We start from the raw sequence: 27334 nt of genomic DNA on the forward strand, positions 1-27334 counted from the left end.
CTGACTGCAGTAAGGTGAACGTAATCTACCAAAAATGACAAACAGCCCATTAAATTCAAGCCTCTATTCAGCATTGTTAACAAAAGCCACCAGTCCAACCAGGCTGGATAATTGAAACGCAAACAACTGATCAAAGTGAAGCTCCAGCTCGACAGTTTCATTGTTTATGTACGGGCCTTATGTGAGACCTGTTGACTTTTCCAATTGGAGCTGTAAACTTTTGTTTGTCCATGCATTTCCAAGACTGATTGTCAGTCTGATCTGAACAATTACCAGCTAAATGTGTTTGCCAGCTCAGGCAGAGCCCCCTCCCTCTTTGCTGCCCTAAAAAGATCAAAAGGGAAGACCCCCCACCCCACCCCACCCTTCCATAGCCCCCTTGAAGCACCCCCATCACAACCCCCAAATGTCCCCTCTACTCCCCGCATCCCTCCTCCCAACCTCTTCATTTCCTTTTAGCCATGACAGTTCAGCTGGAAAGCCAACCATAAATGATTTTTTTCGACGGCCCAGTGTTTGGGACATGGCCCTTTAGAGAGCAAAGCTTTCAACAAGAGGACATGTCATTTTAAAAAAGAAAGAAAGAAAAACGATCTGCATATTTCAATTATGTGCGGCTGTGCTCAGCTGATCAAAGAGCTGCAGGGATGCCAATCGTAACTGAAGGCTTGGGGACCCTCATGATGTGAATGAACACAAATTGTTGCTACTGATGCTAAACGGTTAAGCACCCCAAAAAATTGTCATGAGGTCAATCAACTTTTAGTAGTCATTTGATTGTGACACAGTGTGAGGTTAGGAGGTAGCTGTGGCATTAAAGACAAGGGTATCTAACTCTTAATAGAAGGAACATATTGAAAAGTAAACATTAAAAACAAGTTGCTTCTAATACTGCAACCAATGGTAAATATTTATCTCTGCAGGATCCATTTTTCTCTATTTCCTGTCTTACAATATAACCACTGAAATAGAATAAAAACTTACTAAAGTACTACAATACATCTGAATCCAGGAAACACCTAATTCAACTCTGCATTTATTTCACATGTGGCAATTGTGAACAAGTGTATCAAATCAGGAACATTGCTATAAATTTTCCATAGGATTTACCATGGCTATTAAAGTGCTGAGTGACTGTAAATGAGGCAGGAAACTCATGGTGAGAATTTAGGGTTGAAATTCTTCCAAGGGCCTTCAGAGGAGTTTAGATCACCCACACAAAACTGTTCAGCTATGTCCCTATGGGTTTTGCTTTGCACACAGGGGCACAGCTGGATCAGCAAATGGTCTTCCCTGAACTGTTGCCACAAAGTTGGAAGAATCCAATTGGTTAAATGTATCTGTATGTAGCCTGAAGAATCATCTTCTCTGGAACTATAGGGCTTAGCTTCCTGCTTCAACCTAACAAGATTAGCACTTACAGTTGCCAGGGGCAAATGCTGTAGAGCAGACTTTTCATGAATAAACTTCATCAAAGGTGGCTACACTGCCTCATTGATGCTCTTTTGGCAGAATTGGCAGAACTTCTCTTATAAACATCACACACAAAACATCTTGTAAAACCCTTGTGAAAATAATAAATATAATCAATGAATTATCACATGTTGCTTGTATACTAGCACAAGGACAGTAGTCCAATTAAATGACCTGATCAAGCTGTAACTCAAAGCTCAACCTAACTGTGCATGTAAATGTTACTGCACCTATGTGTGTGCCTTGGTCCACCAAAACATCAATATCATTAAGTGTGTAAGTGTTCATGCAAGAGCTGGGTCTTCAGCTTTGTCTTAACGGTGCTAAAAGGTCTTTTGTGCATCTGATACGCTGTAACGCACTGTGAATATAACGACTGTGACACCATATTACACTGTTACGCTAATTCAACATGAATCTCCTAAGGCTTAATGACAGCAGAGCTTTGTTACGGTGTTGTTGTGGAATTGCACTAGGAAAAGGGCTTATGTTCAGATAAAAACTTAAAGTGGCTGCTGATACTAGTCAGTGGAGGGCCATCTATTACTAGTGTGCAATTTTATCCCTGCTGTATACAATGTATAAGTTGTGGAAAAAAATCAAGAAAGTGATCACTGTTTAAATTTGTATTGGTTTCCCCCATTGTTATTTTGCTCACCTGGAGAACACGGTCAGCACTGTGAGGGTAATGTTCTTTTTTCCAGTGCCTTCAACACCATCCAGCCTTCACTGCTTGGTGGGAAGCTAGAAAGAGCAGGCATAGACTGTCACCTGGCTGTATGGACAACAGACTACCTCACCAACAGACCGCAGTATGTGAGGCTTCAGGAAGTTGGAGACGATTGGAGATGTACAAAAAACCCGGTTGTTTCACCCAACAATAAACCGGACTGGTCAAACAACTCAGACATCCTGTGCCAGAAGGGTCACATTGGACTGCACCTGCTGAGGAGACTGAGGTCCTTTGGAGTGTTCAGGACTCTGTTACGGACTTTTATGACACTGTGGTGGTGTCTGCACATTTCAAGCCAGTGGTCTGCTGGAGATGAAGGAGCACAGAGAGGGACAGGGAAATACTTTTTATAGAGGTGGGTGAGAGGAGGACATTAGCCAAGCTGACATTCATCAATCCATCTCACCCCCTACAAGACACTAAGCAGCTCCTTCAGCAGCAGACTGCTTTACTCACTCTGCTTTTTGTCAACTGAATTCTAACTCACTCACAAATGTGTGTATGTATATATAGGCTATAAAAATCAATCAAGATGAATTAAGGTCTAAAATTAATGCATTTTTTTTTAATCATGATTAATCGCATGCTATTTGTGATGTGATGGAATAGAACAACACTGCTGCATCTTTGAATGTTTCATTTCATTCAAAAAAATCTCTCAGACAGCTCATTTGAAGAGTCAAAAGTAATATATACACCTTATGGCATCAAACATTTCCATTTTTTTCCCATTCCTTTTAGCTGATTTCTTTTAGTTTTTGATTCGTAACAAGTTCCCTTTTCTGTGATTAAGTTAATGTTGTAACCTTTGATCTAAAAGAAGGACATACTTTATTTTTATTTTTTTAAGCAGGGTTGAATTCAAACATAAAGGAAAATATTTTCAGATTAAGATAGAACAAAAATCAAAATAAAAGCCTAAAAAATGTTTTTCTTTAAATGCTAAGATAATGGAATTGCACGAGTTGAGCTAAGACCTTTGACCTTGTGCATATAAAATGTTGATAATAAACTATGGGTTGACAGTGCACAGTTTCTTACCATTAAACATGAAAGAAGTGAAAACATTTTTATCTCCAATGGATTGAAAGGTACACACATTGCAAGAAAACCCCAGAATCATACGTCATCACGTCCGCTTACGTATCGTCGTCATCGTCATCCGCTGTCCCTTCTTTGCTGGAATGGCTTCCTGTTTGCTCTGTTTCATTCCCCTTTGAAAGATGGAATATTGTTTACTTTCTTTAACACATTTTTATAAAAACTACTCCTGTGTGCGGGGTAACAGACCACCAGGACCCGGATATAGGCTGCAGGAGGAGGGAATAGCAGGACTGTCAGAGGGCTCAGCATGCTGTTATCCCAGCTACCAGAAGATGTTCTCTATCATATCTTGTCTTGTTTGGACTGCAAATCTTTATGTCGCCTCTCTCAAGTCTGTAAAAGGATTTACTACTTCGTTAACCGGGACGTGGTGTGGAGGAAGATCGCTAAAGAGTGTTTAAACACTGGGATTACTCGAAGTGGGACGGACATGTAAGCACGTTGATTTACCTAGCCTTAGCATAAACTTTATTATTATACTGACATATTGCTTCAGCTACGTTATCTTTAGCCCCACTGTATGTTGACTCTTAAGTGTCTCGTCTTCTAAAGTTACATGTGTACAGGCACAGGGTTCGGGTAAAGTAGAGACCTGAAATAGGGCTTCTGTTTTACCTGTAGCCTTACAGTGGGCTACTTTCTCCCTGAATTTTGTCTGCAGGTAGTCTGAATATGTTGTAGCTTTTCCACACTGTCCACACAAGGACAGTAGTTATTATGTTACTTTGATCATAAATACATCAATCAATATAATGAATTGAGCGATGGGGAGAGTAGTCTATAAGTAAGTATAGTAGCCTACAAATAGGAACATGCCATTTGTATTTTGAAATGTAATCCCTGCCAGGCATTTATTGTGAGCACCGTCAAAGTTAAAGGTCATTTTATACCACAGAACTTTTAAGCCCCACCCCCTAGATAACCTTAACTCAGGTGCCCCCATATACCCCCCTCCTCCCTCTGTCATCGTTCACATGTTCAGTTTTTGAGATTTCTGCAACTTTTCTCAGACTCAAGTACAATGAAGATTAATCACATTGTCTTCATTATCAGGATTGTTGTTATCTCTTTAGATAAGCACAACCAGAATGAGGAAACATCAATCATCAAACTCAGGTTTTTAATTTACCTGATGTATGTGCTGGATAGCTTTTCTGTCAGAAAAAGAGGAATTACACACCATGCGCCATCATCAAATATCATATTCCCGTACATTTATTCTTTTGCACTCACACTAGAGCAAATGTTTTCTAAACATGAAAAAATAGAGATACACTTGAAGACATTTCGACTGATCTCCCTGATGCTAATTGTCTTTTATTTGTTGTCTGTAGCACTCCACAAACAATCCTAAGACTTTGTCTTTTAGGTTAAAACTGTGTGTACAAATCTTATTGTTTTTTAATTAAGGCGTATTGTCCAACATGCTCAGGATAATCTACAGAACTCAAAAGTTATCGTTGTGACTATTTGCTTGAAAAGTGTTTACTTCAACATAACTGCTCCCACATTGTATTGAAGTGGGGCACACATCTCTCAGATATATATATATACGCAAACCTGGACAAATCAAACCAGAAATGTCTGCACAGAGAGATACCACTAGAGGGAAGTGAGGAAATGTGTTATTTTCTGTAATTTTGGGAAAGGACTATAAAATAGCATGAACCATGTCCTTGTAATTGAGCAATTGGAAGTGTGTAAAATGGAATTTCAACCTTTAGTTTATTTGTTTAGCGTTTTGATGTCGTCAGTGATGTAAGCAAGTTAAACTGTCATTACAGATATCCTCACATCCCACTGAAGGAGAGAGTGAAGGTCGCTCAAAACTGGTGTGATGGTGTCTGCAAGAAGACTATTCCTCTCAAATGGAAAACTAAGTAAGAGATACACTGTTTAAAGGCTGGAATGTGTCGACCTCGTTTTAATCCACAATACCCAGAACATATGCAAAGTAACACATACTTATATAAATTGAGAATACAGAGGGTACATGCTGTTCATCACTAAATACATATACATGATGATATCCATCTTTCTATCCATACGAGGAAAGACATTTTCCAAAATGTTGAAATATTCCTTTAACAACAATAATTGTTTTATCTCTAACTTGCGCTGTGTGTTGTGTAAATGAGAGTTTCGTGCATGGTGCTTTTTTATCACACATTTCTATAATACAATGTGTCTACTTTTCAGACTCTTACCATGGTTGCAGCTGGATAGGGATGTACTTTTTCTGTCTCAAGCCGCTGATATTGGAGCATACCATCAGCACCAAGGCACAGGGAGGCTCCATCGCAGTCCATATGAAATCTACTCAGGCCACAAGGGTGATGTCTGTCGCTTTGTTCTGACAGACTCTCACCTGATAAGTGGTGGAAGGTAGCACCGGCTTTATTTGTCTCCATTTTGTAATAACAGATCATGTTTCCATCACATCAAGTGTTTAATATCAGTAACTGAGCATTCATTGTTCACTGCTTTTATTTGTAAGTAGAACTTGCTTTAAAGTAGTACCAAGTCAGAAGCAGAGATTTTAACCCATACTTGACGATGACAATTAATCTTTTTTTTTTTTTTAAATAAAGGCTAAAAGCACTCCTTCTATTTCTGCCTGCTTAGATAAACGGGTTTTCATAAAAATAAGTCATATTTGTCTTTATCAGTGATGGCAAGATCCTGGTCCACAGCAGGAATAGTGACATGTCGATGGAGTTATCCGGTCATAATCAAGAAGTCAACTGTCTGGACTCTAAAGATGGACTCATCATCAGTGGGTCCAGAGACCGTACAGCTCGGGTCAGAAAACAAATACAATTCATCTCATAGCATGTCAAATAATGCATTGCAAAGTTCTTACAGGTGTCTTTTTTCTTTTCTTTTTTTATAGATTTGGACTTTGAATTCCAGCTGCACCAGATGCATAATTCCAATGTATGACAGAGTGTGGTCTGTTGCTATAAGTCCAACATTGAGGTGAGTGTTTTCTCATTGTCACTCTCTAGACTTAGGCTAACAGGACTGATTTTAAAGAGGCAGGCTAGTTTGGCTGGGATTTGTCAGTAAAATAAGGGTTCTGTTTGCAAAAATGGCTGATGCAATGGTAAATGAGTATGAACGGACTGAAAAAACATCATGCTGGCAGAGGAATTTATGATATTCATCATGAATACTGTAGTTTTGAAAATGCTTGCTGTAAGATCTGTCAAGAACTTGTAGTACAGAAGGTCAACAAGGAAGGGTTTCTTTTCTTACTTTATTTAACTAATATTCACATAAGTAAATCAATGAATCAATGCCCTGGCAAGAAAAGAAAAAAAGCTTCTATCTGTGGCTGTTTGCATGCTTGTAATAATTCAGTCTGATTAATTCATATAGACCAAATGATTAGCTGGAAGCCTCTTTACAACTGTGTGTGGATGGTAATTATTCAACCTACTTGAGTCTTGTGTCTTGAACCTGTCTCATTCTCAATTAATCAATCAGTCCTTATTATGTATAGCGCTAATTCATAGCAAATGTTTTCTCAAGACACTTTACAAAAAGCAGGTAAAACACCTTACTCTTTGTTATATTATCTACAAAGACCCAACATGAATCCATCGTAAGCACTAAGCAATATTTAGCAAAGTCACGGTGGCAAGGAAAAATTTACAAGACATCTCTAGAATTAGAGTAAGAGCTAAGGTTAGGGAGAGATCATCATTAGGAGGAACACACATGAATAGACAAAAATCTCTTGTTGAAATTAGTTCCTTTGTTTATCTTACATATCTCATTTATTGGGCAAGCAACAAAAAAAAAAGCTTTCTTCTGTGAGGCACACAAACTGCAGTACACATAAGACACATTAGTTCCTGTACTAGAACATGTGGTCATTGAACTTGGATAAACTTTCTACTGTTCTTGACATCTTAAAAAAAAATAATAATAAGAATGTATTCCTAACACCTGATATTGAGATCATTTCTAGTCCTAAATCTCATTTAAATCTTAATAACCAAATCCCTTCTCCCCCCATAGATCTTGTCTTAAGCCCTGTTAATAATTTAGGAGCAGATAAAATGTGAAATAAGAAATCCACTTTATCAACATACATGCATGGTGGCCTTGTCTGTCTGATCCAGGCCTGGGAGCGTCTCAGATCTAAGAGGAACAGGCAGATTATCCACATCATTAATTCTCCAATTTGCTGGCTGAAATAGCAGACCATGCTTCAGCACGCAGCCCCCTCATAATGGAAACCTGCTCCCTACCTCTCACTGACCAACGGCCTGGTTAATTAAAACTCTTCTGAAAACCAGGTGTCAACTCACTGATAAACCTATTAAACCCTCTTCTGTCCAGCACACCAAATAAGTCACTTCCCAGGCTCGTTCCTTGAAGGACAAAAGACATCAGTTGTGAAAGCCTAAGCCATTTAGTTTAAAGTTTCAAAAGGATATGAAAAAAACAAAGTATTGTAGATCAAACTGTTTAACTTTTGTTTTTTTAGCAGCTGTGACAGCCCTACCAAAGGGATCCAACCTATAAAAAACAGTAGGGTTAGACTTCCACCAATGCATCTTGGCACTCTGCTATGATATGGACATAATTTTTCCTTTATTAATATTGCATGACTGATCAATACTCAATTCCTCAGCAAAAAGCCTGACTTAACCTTAACAATGGGCACATGTCCATAAGATACTTAATCTATAAGTCCCTGAGGAATGAAAGTGACCAATGCATTATAAAAATTCTAAATGGCAAATGTCCTGCACCTTGAGCAGTGTCTTGCAGAAAGAGAGAGAGAGATAAAGAGTGAGAAGTTCAAACCAATAAGAGGTTTTTCTCAGATTCCCTTTATAGCAAGGTGCTTTGCAACTTCTTCCTTCATTGTAACTCAGAACACTCAAAGCACACACACAGGCTGCTGTATTGATAATGGTGATGCATGTTGATGTTACAAATGATCCTGACCACAACTCATTGTGTAAAAAGAGTGAAGTGGGCCTTTAAATGTGAAACACAGAAATCTCTTTAAACCAACGCTTATTGTTAATTACACGATTAGCCTACACATATTATTTACTTTCTAGTATAGACAGTTTTTCGGATTCTGAGCATCAACATGCGTCAACACTTTTAAAAAGCAACTTTACTCTAGTCTGTCATCAAACCTTGTATCTGTTTCATAACCATTCTGTTTGTATTGTTCATTTACTGAGTACAGCAGACATCAAGTCATGTGGGTCAAATAATACTGGTTACATAAAACAATCTGAGGGTAATACATTGATTTAACCCATCTCCAGGCACAACATGCATACATTTACCATCCCACCTCTGTTTCCATCCCCATGTTTCTGTTGTTCAACTGGATATAATCTCAGGATCTGGTACTGAGGATTATTATGGCTGCAGTTAAAATGCCAAGGCCAGTTCAGGACTGCCACATCTGACCACATTCACTCCCACTTTGGAAAAGATATTGATCCCTTCAGTGGCCATGAACCTTTAGCTTTTGGATTGCTTTTCTCACTCATATTCCTTTTTCCACTATTGTGTGCTTCGGTCCTTGCCCACTGACAGAGCTAATTTTGGAAGGGGTAAAGGAAATGTGATAAGGCACTACAGGAGGTTACAAGTATCATAGAAAGTCAAATGTGTATTTTTGTTATTTGTGTCTTCTGTCCTATATTGTCTGTATGTGGATACTTCTCTACTGTGAATGTTTTTTATTGTTCCCTCTACAGCAAAGTTTTGAAACTTTGACCATGCCAAAGATATCTAAGGATTTTTTCCATTTTCTAAATGTTTTATTCAATCAAGTCAAGTCAACTTTATTGTCATTCTTCCGCATACAAGGCCCTGGATGACGGGGAGAGAGACCCCTATAATGCTCCCAGCTGCCTTCACTATGGGTGGCAGGGTCTTGCATTCTGACTGTCTGTGATTCCCAAACTATATGATGTAGCTGGCCAGGATGCTCTCAACAGTTCCTCTGTAGAAGGTGGTGAGGATGGGTGGTTAGCTCTCTTCAGTTTCTGCAGGAAGTGTAGACGTTGTGCCTTTTGGCTGCAGAGGTGTAGTTGAGAGACCAGGTGAGGTCATCAGAGAGGTGCAATACAAAAAGACATAGTTCTCCTGACCTTCTCTACTGTGGAGCTGCTGATGAGCAGTGGAGGATGGTCGGCTGGCATCCTCCTGAAGTCAACAACCATCTCTTGTTTTTACCACATTGAGAGATAGGTAGTTGAGACTGCACCAACCCACCAGTTGCTCCACTTCCTTTCAGTGCGGAGTACATGGTTATGTGTTCAACTGTTGCCATAATATTGGCTGTGGCTAAATGGCTATATTAGAGAGGGTAATGATAGTTGAGATAGGTTTGTAGTGTTCCTAACTTTTAAAGCTAACCTAAGGATCAACAAGGAAAGAGACAGCTGTTTCGGAACAGATGGATGTATTTTTTTATGGGTATACAAACCTAAGACATAACTTAAGTTAGATAACTATCTGCACCCGATTAACTGCCAAACATGAGCGAAGGATGAGAACGTTTACAATACAGTCTAACCTTAGGTCCAAATCTGTTATGAATAATATCTGCAGTGATGTACACCCTGCTTCTTGCTTGGTCACTCTCTTTTTTTTCTCTTCTTAGCTTCGTTCGACACCGTTGTCTTTCTCTTAGCCTTGGCAATTGTGTCAAACAGTACAGAGACAGGCTTATTTGCTTCTTTTTATAACTGGAGGCTTGTGTGAACTAGTGTCTTAAAGCCGTACACACTTGTCTCAAGATTCCCTCGGGCCGCTGCCAAGGTTACACAGGCAAGAACAAGGACATAATAGATGTAATTTTCCCTGTTGGACATTATTGTGCTATTAAATCAACCCTTGAAACTACTGTTAAAAGGTGTAAAAGTACCATATTGTTGCTTTAATTATGAGGTTGGACTTCACAGAACAGTCATGGATGTGCAGCGTGAACAGCAGGGGGCTGAGCATACAGCCTTGGGGGGTGCCTGTGCTCAGTGTGATTGAGCCTGATGTTCTGCTTAGGGTTGTAACAACAAATGGATTTAAACTTTTTTTTTAATCTATTTAAAAAGTGTTTGTTGTGTCACTCGCCTGGGCATAGAGCTGTTTACATCACTAAAGACAGTAGAGCATGGGTGTTATATAGCACTTGGTCAGCTCAAGCTGTGTTTTAATGTGCTGTTTAAATATAATTTACTTTCATTTGTTACAATGATGGTAACTGATAATTGATTAAGTTTCCATGACGAAGACGAGTTGGTGAGATATAGACCCAGCCCCCTGATGCTGACCACAAGACAAGCCTTTCTGTCACAGAGAGTGAATCAACTGCATTACTGAGCTGTGTACGCTGAGCAGGTGGATCTGCGTGCTGTGGGTTGCAAACAGACAACACTCAATTCTCAAAATAGTCTCAAAGATTTGTGATAAGAGGTGATCTGCTTTCTGCAGCAGAGCAGCAGGTCTCATGGTTTCAAATAACACACATGAACATGTAGTGTATTGAAAGATAGTAAAAGCAAACAAATAGTCTCACTTGTGTTTTAAAAAAATCACACATTATACTAACTCTAAGACCTGTGAGTGTCTTTTGTTTAACGATCTGCCTCCATCTCCTCTTTTTTTCTCCACTGTTGTAAACATCGTTACTGCAGGTCCAGGCAATAGGAAGTGGGGCAGGTGGTTAGCTGATAGTACACTGAGGTGTTTCCTGCAGACCCTGTTCTCATTTAAACAAGACCCAACAGGTTAAAGTGTGGGCTGGGCAGCTCTAAATGTGTAGCAGCGGGTCAGCTCTCACACTCAGTCACGGCTGATAGGGTTTCTTGGACAAGGCCGTGCTTGTCCAGATCAAAGTTATCTCTGTGGACATGAGGTATGGATTTGATTGAGAGACCACTCATTAGTAAGTGATAACGTAAAGTTCATATATATGGCACCTTTCAAGAAGAGACGTCACAAAGTGCTTCAAAATAAAAGCTCAGAAAAAATAAAACAAAGACATTGCAACGGAATATAAAAAGACATCGACATCAAAGCAGTCATAGAAAGTTTAAACAAAAGGCAAGTCTAAACAAATGTTTAGACAGCATTTTTAAAATATCAAGTTGCCACGGTTCTCCAGTGGGAGACAGTTCCAGAGTTAAGGAGCTACAGCCAGGAATGCACATGCTCCTTTAGTTTTGAGTCTTGTTCGAGGAACGGCCAGCCGGCCATGATCGGAAGACCTAAGAGTCTGGCTGGTGTTGTACAGCTTCGAAAGTACTTTCATATAAAAGGTGCTTGACAGTGCAACGTTCTGAGGACTTTTAGTTCTCAGAATATACTGTATATATATATATATATATATATATATATATATATATATATATATATGTATGTATATTTGTCTTGGTGTTTTCATATTTCAAATGCTAATTTCCATTTCCTGGGTAGCCTATTTTCTAAGACTAAGATTAATAACAAAACCGGTTATTGTTCATCTGTTTAAATTCTAAACTGTATCATATTTAGGGCTGTTTTGAAAAACATAGAACATATATCGTAAAACGTGGAGCACACAGAGAACCTTCAGCTGTTTAGATGTAAATATGGTTTGAAGAGAAGACAGCTTTAGGACATATATAAAATGTTTTGAATATCCTATAATTGTCAGATGCATAAAAGATCATTTAATATATTGTGAATCATATCAGTGCATGTATAGCAATGCATATATATATATATATACATACATATATATGTATGTATGTATATCCCTTGAGTAAAGAAACATTGAAACCCTTTTCACAATAAGAAAGCATGATTAGCTTGTTGATTTTTTTTACTTTGATGGTCAATTTTGCGAAGTGGCATAGTGCCAGACATCTTTGCACATTGCCCTGTACCAATTTCCTGCCAGACTAGGTGGGTATCCTGACGTGTAGCTGGGGTGGGGTTTGGCATGGGGTGTACGCTACACTGACCACTAGTGTATAGAAGGGGGGCTGGGCAGAAGCCAGTGAAGGGAGAAGCTACCCTGAAGAGAGGTGAGAACAGGGAGGGGGTTAGAGTTGTTTTGTCTAGAATTCCTCAACCACAACTACAAAGATGTTGCAGGGGCCAAAAGCGCTTTTGAAAATTTCCAAAAGGAGAAAATGATTGTTGGATAAACCGTCCCCAATTCGCCACTTTCTCACCATCCCTGGGGGAGGACGACCTTTGACCTCCAGTATCAAAGTACAGGGTGACGCCGCAGCAGCCACCCAGCCAGCCAAAGCCGGCCCTCTCCCTCTGCACCCCCTACACCACCTCCACCACCACCCAACCTCACACACTCCAATTTCACCCCCACTGCTCTGCCCCACTCAACCGCAAGAAAAAGCCCGAAATTCATGTCTTTCTCTTTGGTCTCTCCCAAGCCGTCCCTGTGGCTCAGGAGTCAAGAATTCAATTAGTTAAAAAAAGAGAAGAAAAGATCGAGGCTGCAACAATGCAGCGATAAGGGGGCAGAATGTGCGTTCCCACACGCTAAATACAGGGCGCTTTCCCTGGGGCCCACAGAGCCAGAGGACCCACACCGCAGGAGGCGAGAATAATCACAGCTCCCTCTGAACCCCCTCATTACACACACACACTCACACATACACACTCATATACACACACACACACACACACCTTACATTCCTTGCACACAGATAGCTTCATGTAGGACACGTATTACAGGCAAACATTCTCTTAAAGACACACCTTGCAGATGCCCCACACTTACTACACACATAAACATGCACTGAGACAAACTTCCAGCACACGCACACACACAGAACGTAAAGACCTCTTATTACATGCTGGCCTCATACAGGTGTTCCCAGGTCCTAGGTTTACTAGTGAAGAGGCAGAGATACATTCTGCCTTACATAATATAAACATACATCTATCCAGTTAAGTCTCCAAATGTTCAAAACTAATATACAGAATACCTTCTGATAGATTTTCTTTTTCTTGACTTTTGAATAGTTTTCAGCTTCTTAATTTCAGATTCTTATTATAAGAAAAAACCTTTAATATAGAGTGACTGGGCAAAATAATTCTTCTGTTAATTTGTGTAAGCTTGCTTTATTGTTGGAAATGATGACGTTTTTGCAGGAAGTGTCAACATCATATTCAATAGTAGCGCTTACTGAACAGCTTAAAGGTAAGACAGCTTTGGTCATTGTGCTTTATAAAAAAAAAAATCTGAATTGAAACGAGGGTCCTGTTTGTCAAATCCCACACACAAAAATCTAAATCATCCACAAAAAATACAAAACATTTTCAATCTTTTGCAAAAGCAAGAACTATATTTAAAACTATATAAACTCTTCAAATATGATACTTTTACTTCAAAACTTTACACACACACACCAAATAGATCGATAGTTTTACTTTCAACTGAACACTGCTGTGCTCAATCTACTTTAACACCTCTACTAATCCTGTATTTTAAATATAAAGACACTGCAGGTGTCTTCACATGTGTATGAGTTCAAGTGATTGTTAAAAGAGTGTAGTGTTTTAGTGGCAGTGTTTAGACATGAAGACAGTTTTGAATGATGTGTCTGAATGTTTTGTCTTGATGTAGAAAAGTGTGTTGTGTTTAGCAAAAAAAATGTGAGGCTGAGAATGTGCGTATAGTTTAACTAAAACATTTATATTTTAGTGTGTAACTTTATATACACACACATATGATGATGATGATAATAATAATAGTAAAATAAACGTAACCAAAGTGCATTAGTCCAGGCATTGTGGAGCCTTAACAGCATGGAGATGTGTGATGTGTACTGGCAGCAGTGTTAGTCATACAGCACATTATCCTAATGAGCGTCACTCCCACCACATTTTGAGCAGGAGAAAGCTCTGTGATCACTGAAGCTCTGCCTCTAGTGGATCCCAATTTAAAACCTGTCAGTCGCGCTCCTTGCTGACCCCGACAATACAAACACTTGTCACAGAGAACTCCTTTCACTGGCTCGCATCAGAAATATCACCAAATTATCCAGGGCTGTGACCTTAACAAGTTTTGACATTAAAAATCTGTCTTCCAATTTACTCAAATGTTTTTTTGGCTTTACAAAGCAAATTGTCTAAAACATCCATCGATGGAATATGGTTGTTCAGATAATTGACTCCATGTAGCTCTGCTGTGCAATCGTCTTCTTTGGGATAGAGCTCAGTGTCCTTAAAAAAAAGCTTTCCTCAGATATCATGACTTAAGATTTTAAGAAAAGTGTTAATGTGTGAACATAAACGGTCTAAAAATCAACAATCAAGTTGATTGCTGTCGAATATAATCTTTTAGAATCTTTACATCTTTCAGCTCCTTCCATTTGCAAGAATCATAGAAGCTGATGCCAAAGCGTAAAAACTTAAATTCAGGATGTGTCCTTTTTTTTGCATTTGTCTTATCCTTAATAACAGATATAAAACATGATGAAACATAAGCAAAGAACTCCCTTCATGCAAATAAATTCAACTTTATAAAGAACGGCTGTTTATGCAATAAGGCTCATCTCATTGTGATTTAGACTTGCCGTTGAAAGTCCCATTTGATAAACGCAGAGAGATCTTAGAAACCAAAAAAATGTCTATATTTATTAAGCAAATTTTCAAACTTTGGAAATGGTGTATATCACTGCTAAACTGGCAATACTGGGTTGGGTCACTGACTCTGTGACTCTAGCCACTTGTACTCCAGTCACATTGTGTTGATCGTAAATTCAATTATCCTGTAAATGTCATTGAGGCAACATTGGCCACTCGTCACTAAAAGTTACACAGTCTAGCGTTAACTGATTAAATGTATATTTACAACAGTTACCTGGACTTCATGGAGGGGGGGGGTGTTTCTTTTATTATAATAGAGGTATAATTGAGATCAAATGTGATTCTAGAGTCAGCTAGCTAGTGTAGCATGTTGTTGTGTCTGGTGTGTGTGACCAGTGTGGACGGTTGCGTTGGGTCCCGGTCTGTTCCATTCGGTTGAACAGAGCTGAGGGGCCAGCCGAGGAATGTCCCTGTGACCCTACACACAGGAGACACAAACAGAAGCCAAAAGGACCACAGGGGGGTGGGTAAGGGACAACAGGGTCTGGGCGTATGTGTGTGCATGTGTTTGTGTGTCCATGCATAACAGTGTGAATCTGCAACAGATAGAAAGTGCATGTTTACAGGCATGCATACTTTTCCCATGCTTATCTGTTTATTTGATGTGAAAGAAAGAGCTTGAGGGAGCATGGCAGAGGAGACTGGTAGTGAAAGAGAGAGAGAGAGAGACATTAGTGTGTGTGTGTGTGTGTGTGTGTGTGTGTGTGTGTGTGTGTGTGTGTGTGTGTGTGTGTGTGTGTGTGTGTGTGTGTGTGTGTGTGTGTGTGTGTGTGTGTGTGTGTGTGTGTGTGTGTGTGTGTGTGTGTGTGTGTGTGTGTGTGTGTGTGTGTGTGTGTGTGTCAGCAGGGGTCAGCACTTGCACCCTTTGGCCATTGTCTCCCTCTCTGACCGATATAAAAGCATCATAACCCTTTGAGCTCAGACATATTTAGAAAGCAGATAAAAGCACTTTTTACAAACTAGATACACGTCAGACACAAAGCCCGGGGTCAAGCGCAACAAATTAACAACCCTCTTTCTGACGGGAGTTGGGGGTGTGTGTGTGTATGCGGGGGGTGACTGGGCAAAGCTAAACCGCCCCTGGAGTCCAGAGCCAAATGCCTCCACATTCCCAGAGTGGGGATGTGGGCTGTTCTGTTGCATTCATGTGTAATTGGTCCTAGGGGCAGAGGCTGAGATAAATACTGACTTACTTTTTGTGTTTGTATTATGTCCTTTTAATTGAAGACTTGTTTGGAATTCCCTTATTCCAACTGAAGTCAAGAGGGCCGTCATGAAAGGCAAGAATTTGAATCATGTGTCAGTCAGGGTGCCATCACAGCCACTGAAATCCCAAACTTTTTCAATTTGAGACTTTGACGTTTGCTTTTACATTTGTAAAATATATATTCATTACATCATATTTATTATAAAAAGTATAAAGTGATACACAAGCACAATAGTAAAGCTACACAGATTCAAAGTGAGTCAAAGAGGACAGGGATAACAACATGGTTTCTTCTTTGTTACGGCTCTCTTGATGGGATACCAACATAATGTTCACTCATTATATGTACTAAAATTGAATCATTAATTAATTAACAGAAATATATTTAAATAATAATGTATACTCTATTGATCCCGCGAGGAGAAATTCAGGTTTACACTCTGTTATTTTTAACATGCTTTACACACATATAGGCTGAAATACTCAATGTCATATGAAATACTCAATACTTTTGTCATATATGAAGCAAAACGACAGACTTTGCACGTGTTGAGGACTTGCTGCTTTTCTCCTTGTTACATCATTAAAAATATTTTATTTTTTTGGTTTGGGACTGTTTGTCACTCAAACACTTTTTTATTTATTTTATTTTTGGTTATACACACAGGTTATATATACTGTTATTGAGAGACATGCTTCTCACACACATATTGACATTGACACTGACTCTAGACATTGAACCGGCAACCCTCCGGTTCCAGACCCAAGTCCCTATGGACTGAGCTACTGCTGCCCATGTGCAAACAATGATCAATATTTATCAACATGTTATATAATTGTTAATGTTGAGATTTATTAAATGATTTCAGTTCTAGATCCTTTGATTTCACAGCTCTTCTTAAATGGTTGAATATTTTCCCCGGTGTTAGAAGATATGTCAACGTGACTGGAGCAGAGGGGAAAAAGCTTGTCTTCATAGCTCAACTAGCAGTTCATATAGTTCAGGTTCTTTTTTCCCCAGTTCTTGAAATACTCAAAGGTCTTCCCCGAGCCAAAACATTGGAAATTAGAATCATTTCATTACTACTGGAAATTCACATTGGAACTTTTTTTTTTTTTTGAGTTGTCAGAATCATATTAGTTTTATATATTCCTCTTTTGTGGGTCTGAAATTCAATGCACAGTAGCAAGCAGCTAAGATTTGAGTTTTGATGAACTTCTTACTAAACTTAAGACATTTTCAAACATGCACGCTCAAAAATTTCTAAAAAAGAAAATTCAGGCAGGCTGCCTATTAAACCTTCCTTCTCAGTTTGCAAATGCACCTCAGCGGGAAACTATCCCTGTCAGAATGGGGGATGGGGGGTGTCAGGAGGCTGGACCTGTTGTAAAAAGAACGACTTGAAAAGAGTGGACGAAGCATCAGAGTCGAAAGCTAAGATGCTAGTTTTTGCTTATTATGCTACGTATATGTATTTCGATATATCACCAACAAAGGAGAGGAGAAGAGCATACTAGCTAATAGAATTAATAATGAACCATTTTAATTTCGGCACAAAGACCGCACTGGTCATGCACCAGCCACAGGATTTGAACGCCATTAGCCCCCTTCCAGTCGCACGTGGTGAATTTTCCAGAATTTTTCTTATCACATCGGTCCACCCTGACTTCATGCAGAATATTCACTCGAGAGCTGGCAGGACGAATTCTAGGTGAAGTTGGGTGAAAAAGTTAGCTTTTTGCGTTCACACTTAAAGCTCACCCCAAAAATTTCAGGAATATTGATGAATAAAAAAAATATCATTGTAGTGTAAAAGAAATGAACTGCTGCTAAATCTCTGTTCAGTCCCTCACTTAAAGGCAGCATTTAAGTAGTGCATTAAGGCGCCATTGAGATCTGCTTTACAAATAGGAAGAACATATATTCTTCTGAAATATATTTAGGGTTACGCAGACTTTCACACAGAAATGTGTCGTAAAAACACTGATATTACATTGAGTATGGTTATTTAGTTTCAAATGATGCTTCAACTTCTCCCTCTTTCATCTCACCATGTCTGCATATATCATACAGGTATCAACTTGTGGTTACTGGTGACATCAACCAGAACTTTATATTACAACATTACACTCTGTGGTAGTCTGTATCTGTAAATGTACCCGAACAAAATGTGTAAATGAGCGCTGCGTTTGGTCCAAATAAGATGAAGAGACAGTCGGTCTGTTTTTACTGGCCGGTGTACCGCGCGCTGCAGGTGCAGCCAGTACATGGTAGACACAGATCCACTAACAGTGTGTGTATGATAACTGTCCAACAGTGTCAAAGCTATTACGAATAAACAAAACTTGATTATGTAGCTCACACTAAACCTGTTATTCATAGACATATTTATTTTGTTTTTGTAAAGTTGATGTCCCTGTGGTTGAGATTACAGTCTGTTGTACTCAGATTTTTAAAAGCATTTTCTACATAAAAGGGAGTTAAGAAGTGAATAAATGAAGGTTTCCCTTGAGGGTTAATGAAGTGTTCTTGTTCCTCTTTTGTTAGTTAACAACATTAATATACCTCGCTGACCATTTTTGGTCGTTTACATTAAGCACAAAAGGAAAAGTACTGTGCATTTCATTGGTTGAATTGTGATGACTGGAACCAATTCCGAAGAGAATGGTATGAACACATTTTGTTCTAAGAATTGATGATGACTATTGTTAGCAAACAGACAGGACAGGGAAACAGGTGTTTTTTTAACCAAACTAGTATCAAGATATGCTTTTGCAATCCCCACTATGTAAAAATCTGACATTTTCACATCACAGATAAGCATTTGACTTAGACCCCAGCACTGATGAACCTTGACTTGGATTTGGACTTGTGCATTGACTGCATTCGTACTCTGAAGATGAAGAGGATACTGCAAACGCAAGCAAGAGCAGTGCAACATGTTGGATATGTGACTCGGGGCATGGAGACTCTACCAGGACCAGGACACGGACTCCAGTAATGGGGACTCTTATACTTCTTTGTTGACTGGAACTTGAACACTTGGGCCTTGAGAATTGACTATGACTCGAGATTTGATGTCTTGATTACAACGCTGGTTCCAGGTTAATGTATTCATCAGGATGAACTCATAACAATTAATAAGTACTCATTTTTTGAATCAGTAAAAACACATAAAACGCAGAGAATGAAAGAGGCTGTTTCATTTTGCTAAGATATTGGATCTGGGATCAGAGCATGGGGATAGTCTGCACAGCAGCAGTAAGTTGGTGATGGACTTGGGGAAGTGCTTCCTTTGCTGCCAGTGTGTTGATTTTGAGCTAACAATGTTGGTACTGTTGGACTAACCCCCAGCAGGGGCTCTGACACGTTGTGTGTGTCAGTGTTTAAATGAGCCTGTATGAATGAGTGTGTTTGCACACATGAGAATGTGTGTAGATGTGTTTCTTCATATCTGGGTTGTGTGTGTGTGTGTGTGTGTGTGTGTGTGTGTGTGTGTGACTAGATTCCCACTGGGGTACGTTTGTGTGACACTGCTGACAGGCCCTTAGATAATACAGCGGGCTGATGAGGTTACCCAAACCGCAGTGGAGGCCCAGCATGTTGCTAATGATGAGAGGGGGAGGTGAGGCACAGGTCGGGACAGAGGAGAGATCCTATGTTTGGCCAGGAATGGCTATGTGTGTGTGTGTGTGTGTGTGTGTGTGTGTGTGAATATGTGTGTGTTTAGAGGGGGGGGCACCTGCCCCACATTAGGCGAGAGAGGCTCTGACCTTAGCAGCTATAATATCAGTGCAAGCCCTGACCCTAGACCAGGCCTGGTTGGCGCTTCAGAGGGGTGAGAGAGCTGGGGGAGACAAGGGGGGAGTTATTCTTTCATTGTATGGCCACTGTCCCCTGTCCTCCTGTGCCAGTGCCAAAGCCTAGTGAGGGGTGAGTAATGTGAGTAATGGAGAGTAATAGGGTCCAGATAGTGAGTGTGACCATAACCCAAGCAGGTCAGAGGTCACCCACCGTGCATATTGGTCCTGGCCCTGCTCGACCCATTTGGGTTGTAAATGAGTTTATCCAACACCAATTACCGGGGGACTGCCAGTGGGCGCGCTGCTTAATGGGACTGACAGCTGCCTCTATGCCCCACTTAGCCCCCCCCCCAACATCCCTTTGATTCCAACAGCATCCTTCCATCACAGCTCTGAATAATTAGTGTCTGCGCTACTAAACGGCATTCATACGTTTTTTTCGATCTCAAAAAAATATGTACATATAACATTTTAAAGATGTTAAAACTGAATTGTATTTTACATAAATTTGATGCATTGTACCAGAGTTAGCTTGAAGCTAACTTACATCTGCAGTCACTTGGCAGGTCACGAGTAAAAACATCTCATAGGTAGTCCCAGTAGATCCATTTCTTGGTCTGCAACTGGGGCTAGCTTCAAGACAGTCAACTGAATTTGAATTTATTGTATATTAACAGGGACAATGCAATTTAAATTTACAATACAAAACATGAAACTTATTTGGTCTATTGTAACTGGACTTGCCCTTTGTAGCGCCTTTCTAGTCTGCTAGACTACTCAAAGCACTTTTTACACTTCATGTCACATCTATCCATTTACACCACATTCACACTATGTTCACACATCGCTATGTAAGTGTCCATTATCTGTTAACTATTCCCATTCATACTTGTGCTGTAAGGATTAACTAGTTCATTAATTAAGGTCAGAAATTTCACTTAAAGAAAACCCTCAGGCTGCTCAGTTGACGAGTAAAAGTAATTTCCACCTTATGACATCGTTTACAGCTGTTTTAATTTCTCCACAAATATGAATACAACACTAAATGTGTTGTCCCCACAACCATTGCCGTCCTCATTCACGCACGGCCTGCTCCGACCTCCACCTCAGCGGTAAGGAAGTGTTGACAACAGGAACGCGAGGAATACAAAGGAGAAATCCTTCCTGCATATTATCCCATATGCTCTTTTGTAAAGCATCTCCAGATAACACTTGTTAGGAATTGGCGCTATACAAATATTGATTGATTGATTGATTGATTGATTGATATGTCCCAGGTTTTCCTACAGTACATACAAGCTATATTAAAACGTGCAAACACAAACAGTTGTACAGACTGGAAGTAGCACCATCTTCAGTGAGGCAAATGTTGGTGACAACCAACCTAAAAGGGCTGCTCAAAATCCACAGTCCTGTTTCTGTTAAAAATAGTTCTATGGATTAAGTTTAGCTAATGTAAATCTTCAACAGTCTTCATTTAGTAAACTTCTTAGGGATAGCCAGTTGGAGGGCCAGTTACAGCAACCACTAACTGTTTTAAGTATACAATGGACCTACAACTGTTGAATTAGAAAGACTTGGAAAACTGTGAATCATTCCTTTAACTTTTTAAATCTCTCACTGTTGGTTATCTGTTGGACTATCTAGGAATAATCTAAGTTTGTAATCATGGGTTCGAGTGATGTATTTTGTTATCATTACTTCATCAACACACAATTTTTGTTGCAACAAATCCCAGTGGGACAGTAGCACAAGGTGTCATCGTGTCAGTATTCAATTGAAGACACAGACTTGCATCACTGTGTGACAGCATTCCTGACCTATGCTCCACCACAGCTGGAGCTAATCGTTTCCTTCCCTTCACTGTGGTTTACAGGCAGGGAGTTAACCTTGGGGTCAACATAAATGTGGTTTCTGGTTTGAATATACATACAGTCAGTCCCTGAAACAAACTCTGGAATTGTCTTATTCACAAATATATACATACGGCTATCTGGAATATCTGCAGGCTGCCTTGTTGTCTTTATGTCATTTATGTTCTGAAAAATAACATAATGATTAATCCATATCAGTTAAGGATCTATACTTAAAGAACACATATGTTTGAAAAAAGAGTGTTCCTGGATAGGTGTTCATTTTTTACCTTGAATCTTCTGTGTTTATCCAAATATTTTGTGTATTAGTGTCAAACATTTGTCAGTGGATGGTTAAGTGGAATATCAAATATTCAAGCACTGATTATTAATTAACCATTTTATGATATTTATCAAGCAGAGGTATAATATTTGTCGGTAGTATCATCTCAAATTTGAGACTTATTTAATTGAATTTGTTACATTCATGTGTTTTGTCTGATCTAATGCTTTGACTATTTGTTCTTATTTGAGTTGAGCTCCACAACACACTCCTTAATCAGATAACAGTCGTGTATAATCTGTAAGATTCACATTTCTCAAAGTTTTCACAAGCTCTGACTGTCGGCCAAATGTTACAACATTTCCAGTCCACTATTTTCTCATTTCCAAGTCAGATCACTTCTAGTCACGCTTCTTTTACATATTGTCATTGATGAATCATTTTGTCTTCAAGTGAGCTATATAGTAAGTGACAGCTTGGAAAGCAGCCACAAAAAAACTTTTTTATTCTTTATTTTTTTGCATCAAACTACTTACTCAGAAATGTTACCCTTTTTTAAAAACAAAGACATGAATGGATAATTAATCTCTCCATACAAACATTGTGAAGATGAACACATATGGGGCCATTTTTGATTTGTTTTGAAAGTTTTCAGCTTGCCATACTTTTGTTGCTGTAAAACTGTGTGTGCTCAACCTAGCTACAAAGGTTCACAGACTCGTTAAAAAATGCAAGTTTGCAGATTTGGGGTTTTGGCCTACTTATGAATGTTGTTTCTTTACCCACTAGTTTGATTTCAGCTTCGGACAAACAGGGAGATGTACAAAGAGCAAAATATAACAAACGATAATGCGAACTTAAAGTAGCAATGCCAATCATTTTGTAGAATTCTGACTGTTATTTGTTATTAAAACTATAATGTAGATTAGTTGAGTATGACTGATAATAACAAAAGAGTATGCAGGTCTACAGCAGCAGGTGGTCCACAGCAAAGATCCATATGAACCTGCAAGACAGGGAAGCACAAACACTCTGGAGAAGATTCAAAGTTACTAACATGCAGGTAGAGAGCAAAAAGGGAGAGATGGGGGCTTGGTGTATTGGAAACCTTAAGCAGCGTAACTATGAGATGGTACCATGGCTGCTACTAGAAGTAATGTATCTAATTTAAGTTTAATTACTGTTAAATGACATCCTAGTCGGTCACTTCCATAGGATAGTAGTGAAATTAAAAGATTTGATTTATTAATAAGTTACACTCAACAAGTAGGGATAAAGAGTGTTAACAATGGCTGTTTAAATCTTTCAAGAATGTGAACTTAATGCAGAAAATTAAAGGTGTGTTTTATTTCAACAGATAATTTAACACGTTTTCTTTGTTTTATTTTACACATATCAAGACACCTCCACCATATTATGGTACAAACAAACAGGAGAATACAGGACAATGAGAATGAGAGATAGTCAATTAACCTGGTTGAGTTTTGAAGATTTTTTTTTAATTAACAGTTAGTTAACAGTCTATGTTTTATTATGGACATAACATTTAATTTCAATTAAAGAAAAGTTACAAAAAATATGAGTCTTTCTTGTAAATAATAGTTCCTTAAAGCAAGAAACTCAAAATTGGAATCTACAGCTCAGGCCGAAAGAAAAAAATCAGAATCAGCCAAAGAAATTGCATTTAATGCATCTCTGATGAAATGTTTGAGGATTTTTAAGACACTTACTATAAGGAAGGACATCTTTAAACTGTTTGGAAATATACATTTATTTCTCTTTTCGCACTACTTCATACAACAGCGATTGGACTTGGTGTTAATCAATTCTCTCTCTGTATCTATCTCCATGTACTGTGTTTCCCTCAAGCCAGCAGCACTTGTCAGTGTCTCTCTGTGTGTAAAAGGCGGGTCCTCCCCCCTGTCCGTCAACCCTGTAGGAGGGCACTAAGCCCTGAGACCCAACAGAAGCCCCCCTACCACCAGCACCCCTGGTCATCACCCCACCCTCTACATAGCTTCTAACACCCAAACACACCCCATCAGCCCACTCCCATAGCTCTCCTCCCCTCTCCTTTCACCGCTCCCCCTCCTCCCGAATGCAAAACATTGAGTGTGCATACCTAGGCTGCTAATTCCAACCTGCCACTCCAATCAAAGGATCACATCGGTTGTAGTTTTTCCCTCTTTCTTTTTGCTGAGGAACAATATGTGGTTGATAGGAGCAGGGACAAGGTTATGTGTGTTTCTTTGTGTGTGAGCTGCTATTTACCAGCGAGGAGAATCTGTATGTTTGTGTGCGTGTTTTACCTAGTTGGTTTTTAGAGCTTTGGATCTATTTTCCTTGTACCTGTTGTCAAATTGTTTTTGTAGTGTATTCAATAAAAGCGTCCTGTTTTCAGAGTGGTACAAACGCTCAGCCTGTGTGTGTGTGTGTGTGTGTGTGTGTGTGTGTGTGTGTGTGTGTGTGTGTGTGTGTGTGTGTGTGTGTGTGTGTGTGTGTGTGTGTGTGTGTGTGTGTGTGTGTGTGTGTGTGTGTGTGTGTGTGTGTGTGCTGTCTCCTCTGCAGACAAGTGTCATCTGCAAGAACCGCAGTTCACAATTCAGAAACATTTGTTGTGCTGTCATCCTTGCATTCTCAGAGGGTGCTTCAGTGTTTCTTGTAAGAGTAATCAGGCATAAACATTTGTACTACTGTCAGGATTTCACACACACTCCAGAGATAAACTTTTAAACATATAATATCTCACAGGTACATTTTGGTATAATTCAATTCTTTCATGTCTTTTTCAATCAGTTTGCTTTGATCATTGTTTTCTGTTTCTGTAATTTGGTTAAAATCATAAATGCCTAAGTAGTTTGAAAGATGAAACTAGTAACGTCAAAGTCATGTTTGCCTTTGGTTCTCTTGTTTATGACGTGGAACATGCAATCTGTCATTTTGAATGAAGACAGATGCAGAAGCAGCTGAGACAAAAGTTGTTGTTGTTTTTTCATTTTACACAATCAAAGATCAACTTTGTTTTAACAATTAACCTTATTTTTCTCAGGATGACATTAAATGACATAACTGCTATAATTCTGTTTTCAAAAGAGAAAAATCACATTTTTATTTTTGCATATATATTTTTTGTATACTTATAACCTTGTAAAAAATAAAACCATTCTATCTTTTATTAATTTTTGTTAGTACGGTCTACCTGACATATTAATGATAGGGTCCATTTTGCTCTCTTTCTCTCCCTCTACAGCTCCTTTGTAACAGGCACTGCATGCTGTGAGAACCTCTCTCCTCTCCGCATCTGGGATGTTGAACGGTAAGCCAACAAGTAGCTCTGAAATTGTAACACACGCACATAAAAACATTCCCTGTACATCAGTCTGCATGCTTTTGCAAGCCTCCTGTTGCAAGCCTCCGCAAATGCACTTAAAATCGACGTGTTGTTCTTCAAATAACACCTCGTCCTGCCCTCTTGTTCTGTCATGAAGAGCGTTTATCACAGGGATCATCGTCCTCCTCCTGTTAGAATTCTCTCTGTATAAATAAACTGGAGCCTCCAGTGCATAATGGATTAATCCCACTTGAATGAAGTTATGGATTGAAATTCCACCACCAAAGTTCTCTTAATTCCTCATTTGCCAGGTGAATGTCCCTGCAGAGATTGTGTTGATGTGAATTTTCTTATAAAACAGCTGAATCCGGCCCTTTATAGATACCAAAAAAAGAGCCAGGTTCAGGGCTGCAAACACCATGAAACACACAAGTGTTGTTGTGGAAGAGTTCAAATCAAGGGGTCTGTGAAAATTCCTGTTTCTGAAAGGCTGGGCTTAAACATGATACGTTCACGCCGAGGTTGCTGTAATTCCCAGCTTTACCTGGGCCAATTAAAAGAGGCCAACACAGGAGGCTGCTTCCTGCTTCAAAATGGTTGGGAAATCTGAGGAGGGGAGAAGATAGGATACACACAGGAAGAGTGAGGGAAGAGATGGGTGGGCAGGTTATACTGGAAGTTGCAGGTGGGGACGGAATTTGACATGGTTATTAGGTTTAGCAGTCCTATATAAAGCATGCCTCCTCTGTAGTCCAGGTGATTTGTTTTTCCCACTGGCTGGGTGTGAAAGGCTGCTGCATTTGCTCAACAAGGAAACATGAAAAAAAAAATTCTCTGCAAGCTGACATTAACCACGTTTACATCCAAAGATTCCAGCTACTGGTGTTATTTAGTTTTTTCAGCAGTGTAATAGCTGCTCCCCGTCCATAAATAATGCAAATACACCTGGACTCCCTTTTTATTTAGAGTGCAGGGAAAAATCTCAGTTCTCTCACAGCCATTGCTGTGCTTTGTCAGCTGGATAATCCTTAAACAGTTGGTGCCCAAAATCAACTCAAACTGGGAATTTTATTACTAACAACAAACTTCATAATATGACTATAAGTGTACTTGGCAAAATTCTAGTTGACTTGTACGATATAGATGTCAAGAGGAGAACAGTCAGTGTGATGCAGGCAGAGGAGCACTATGGATTTAGTCGCACCCTGATGGGGTGGCTGGGCGTCGGGCGGTGGATGGGACGACACAGTCCGAAGGTGGAGGCTGGTCGTCAGGGACAAAGTATGCACAGCATTTTTTCTCAATGCTTTGCTTTTGGGAATAAGAAGAATACGAAACATGACTTCCCCTTTAAGTAGATGGTTGCTGTCATTGGTCAAGGGGACTTGAATAGACCTGGTTGAAACTCTGAACATTTGTGGTTTAGCTGACTAAACCACCATCCAACTGACTGCACTGGTTTTAAAAAAAAGCAGTTTCTTGTTTAAATTCAGTGTCCAGTGCACAATGTGTCTTTGATGAAAGATCCAGCTGAGTCATGGTATCATGAACAAATCACTGTTACACCTTCAGCACCAAACAACCAGCCAGCAAAACAGTTTCTGCCACTGCTAGATCGTGGGAAAGAGATTATAACACCAGCAGTCACTCCCCCTCACCGTGGAAAATAGTGGTACTGTTAACTGGTACCACTGGTGGTTCAATTTTTTGTTATTGTCAAATCAGACCACGACAGTCCAGTTATTTTTGGCAGGCTGATTTACGAGTAGTTAGTACTTGCTCAGAGGAAATCAACTTGAACATGATTGGAATACCATATTGTAAAGATTACAGTATTACATTACTGCCACTTACATTTCATTCTGCTGTAATAATATATATTGCCGGTCACCAT

General features: G+C 39.4%; 1 protein-coding gene across 1 annotated transcript in view; it reads left to right on the forward strand.

Annotated features, from left to right (window-relative positions):
- Positions 1–3348: 3348 nt before the first annotated feature.
- fbxw4 (F-box and WD repeat domain containing 4) overlaps positions 3349–27334 on the forward strand; it is a 31582-nt gene continuing 7596 nt past the window's right edge. The window contains exons 1-6 of the mRNA XM_061040536.1: positions 3349–3742; positions 5095–5190; positions 5510–5695; positions 5980–6112; positions 6204–6289; positions 25360–25425. Of these exons, the coding sequence (XP_060896519.1) occupies positions 3558–3742; positions 5095–5190; positions 5510–5695; positions 5980–6112; positions 6204–6289; positions 25360–25425 (752 nt within the window). The 5' untranslated portion in view covers positions 3349–3557. The remainder of the gene's footprint in view (positions 3743–5094; positions 5191–5509; positions 5696–5979; positions 6113–6203; positions 6290–25359; positions 25426–27334) is intronic.

This window comes from Labrus mixtus, chromosome 6 (assembly GCF_963584025.1).
Source record: "Labrus mixtus chromosome 6, fLabMix1.1, whole genome shotgun sequence".
Lineage (NCBI taxonomy): Eukaryota > Metazoa > Chordata > Actinopteri > Labriformes > Labridae > Labrus > Labrus mixtus.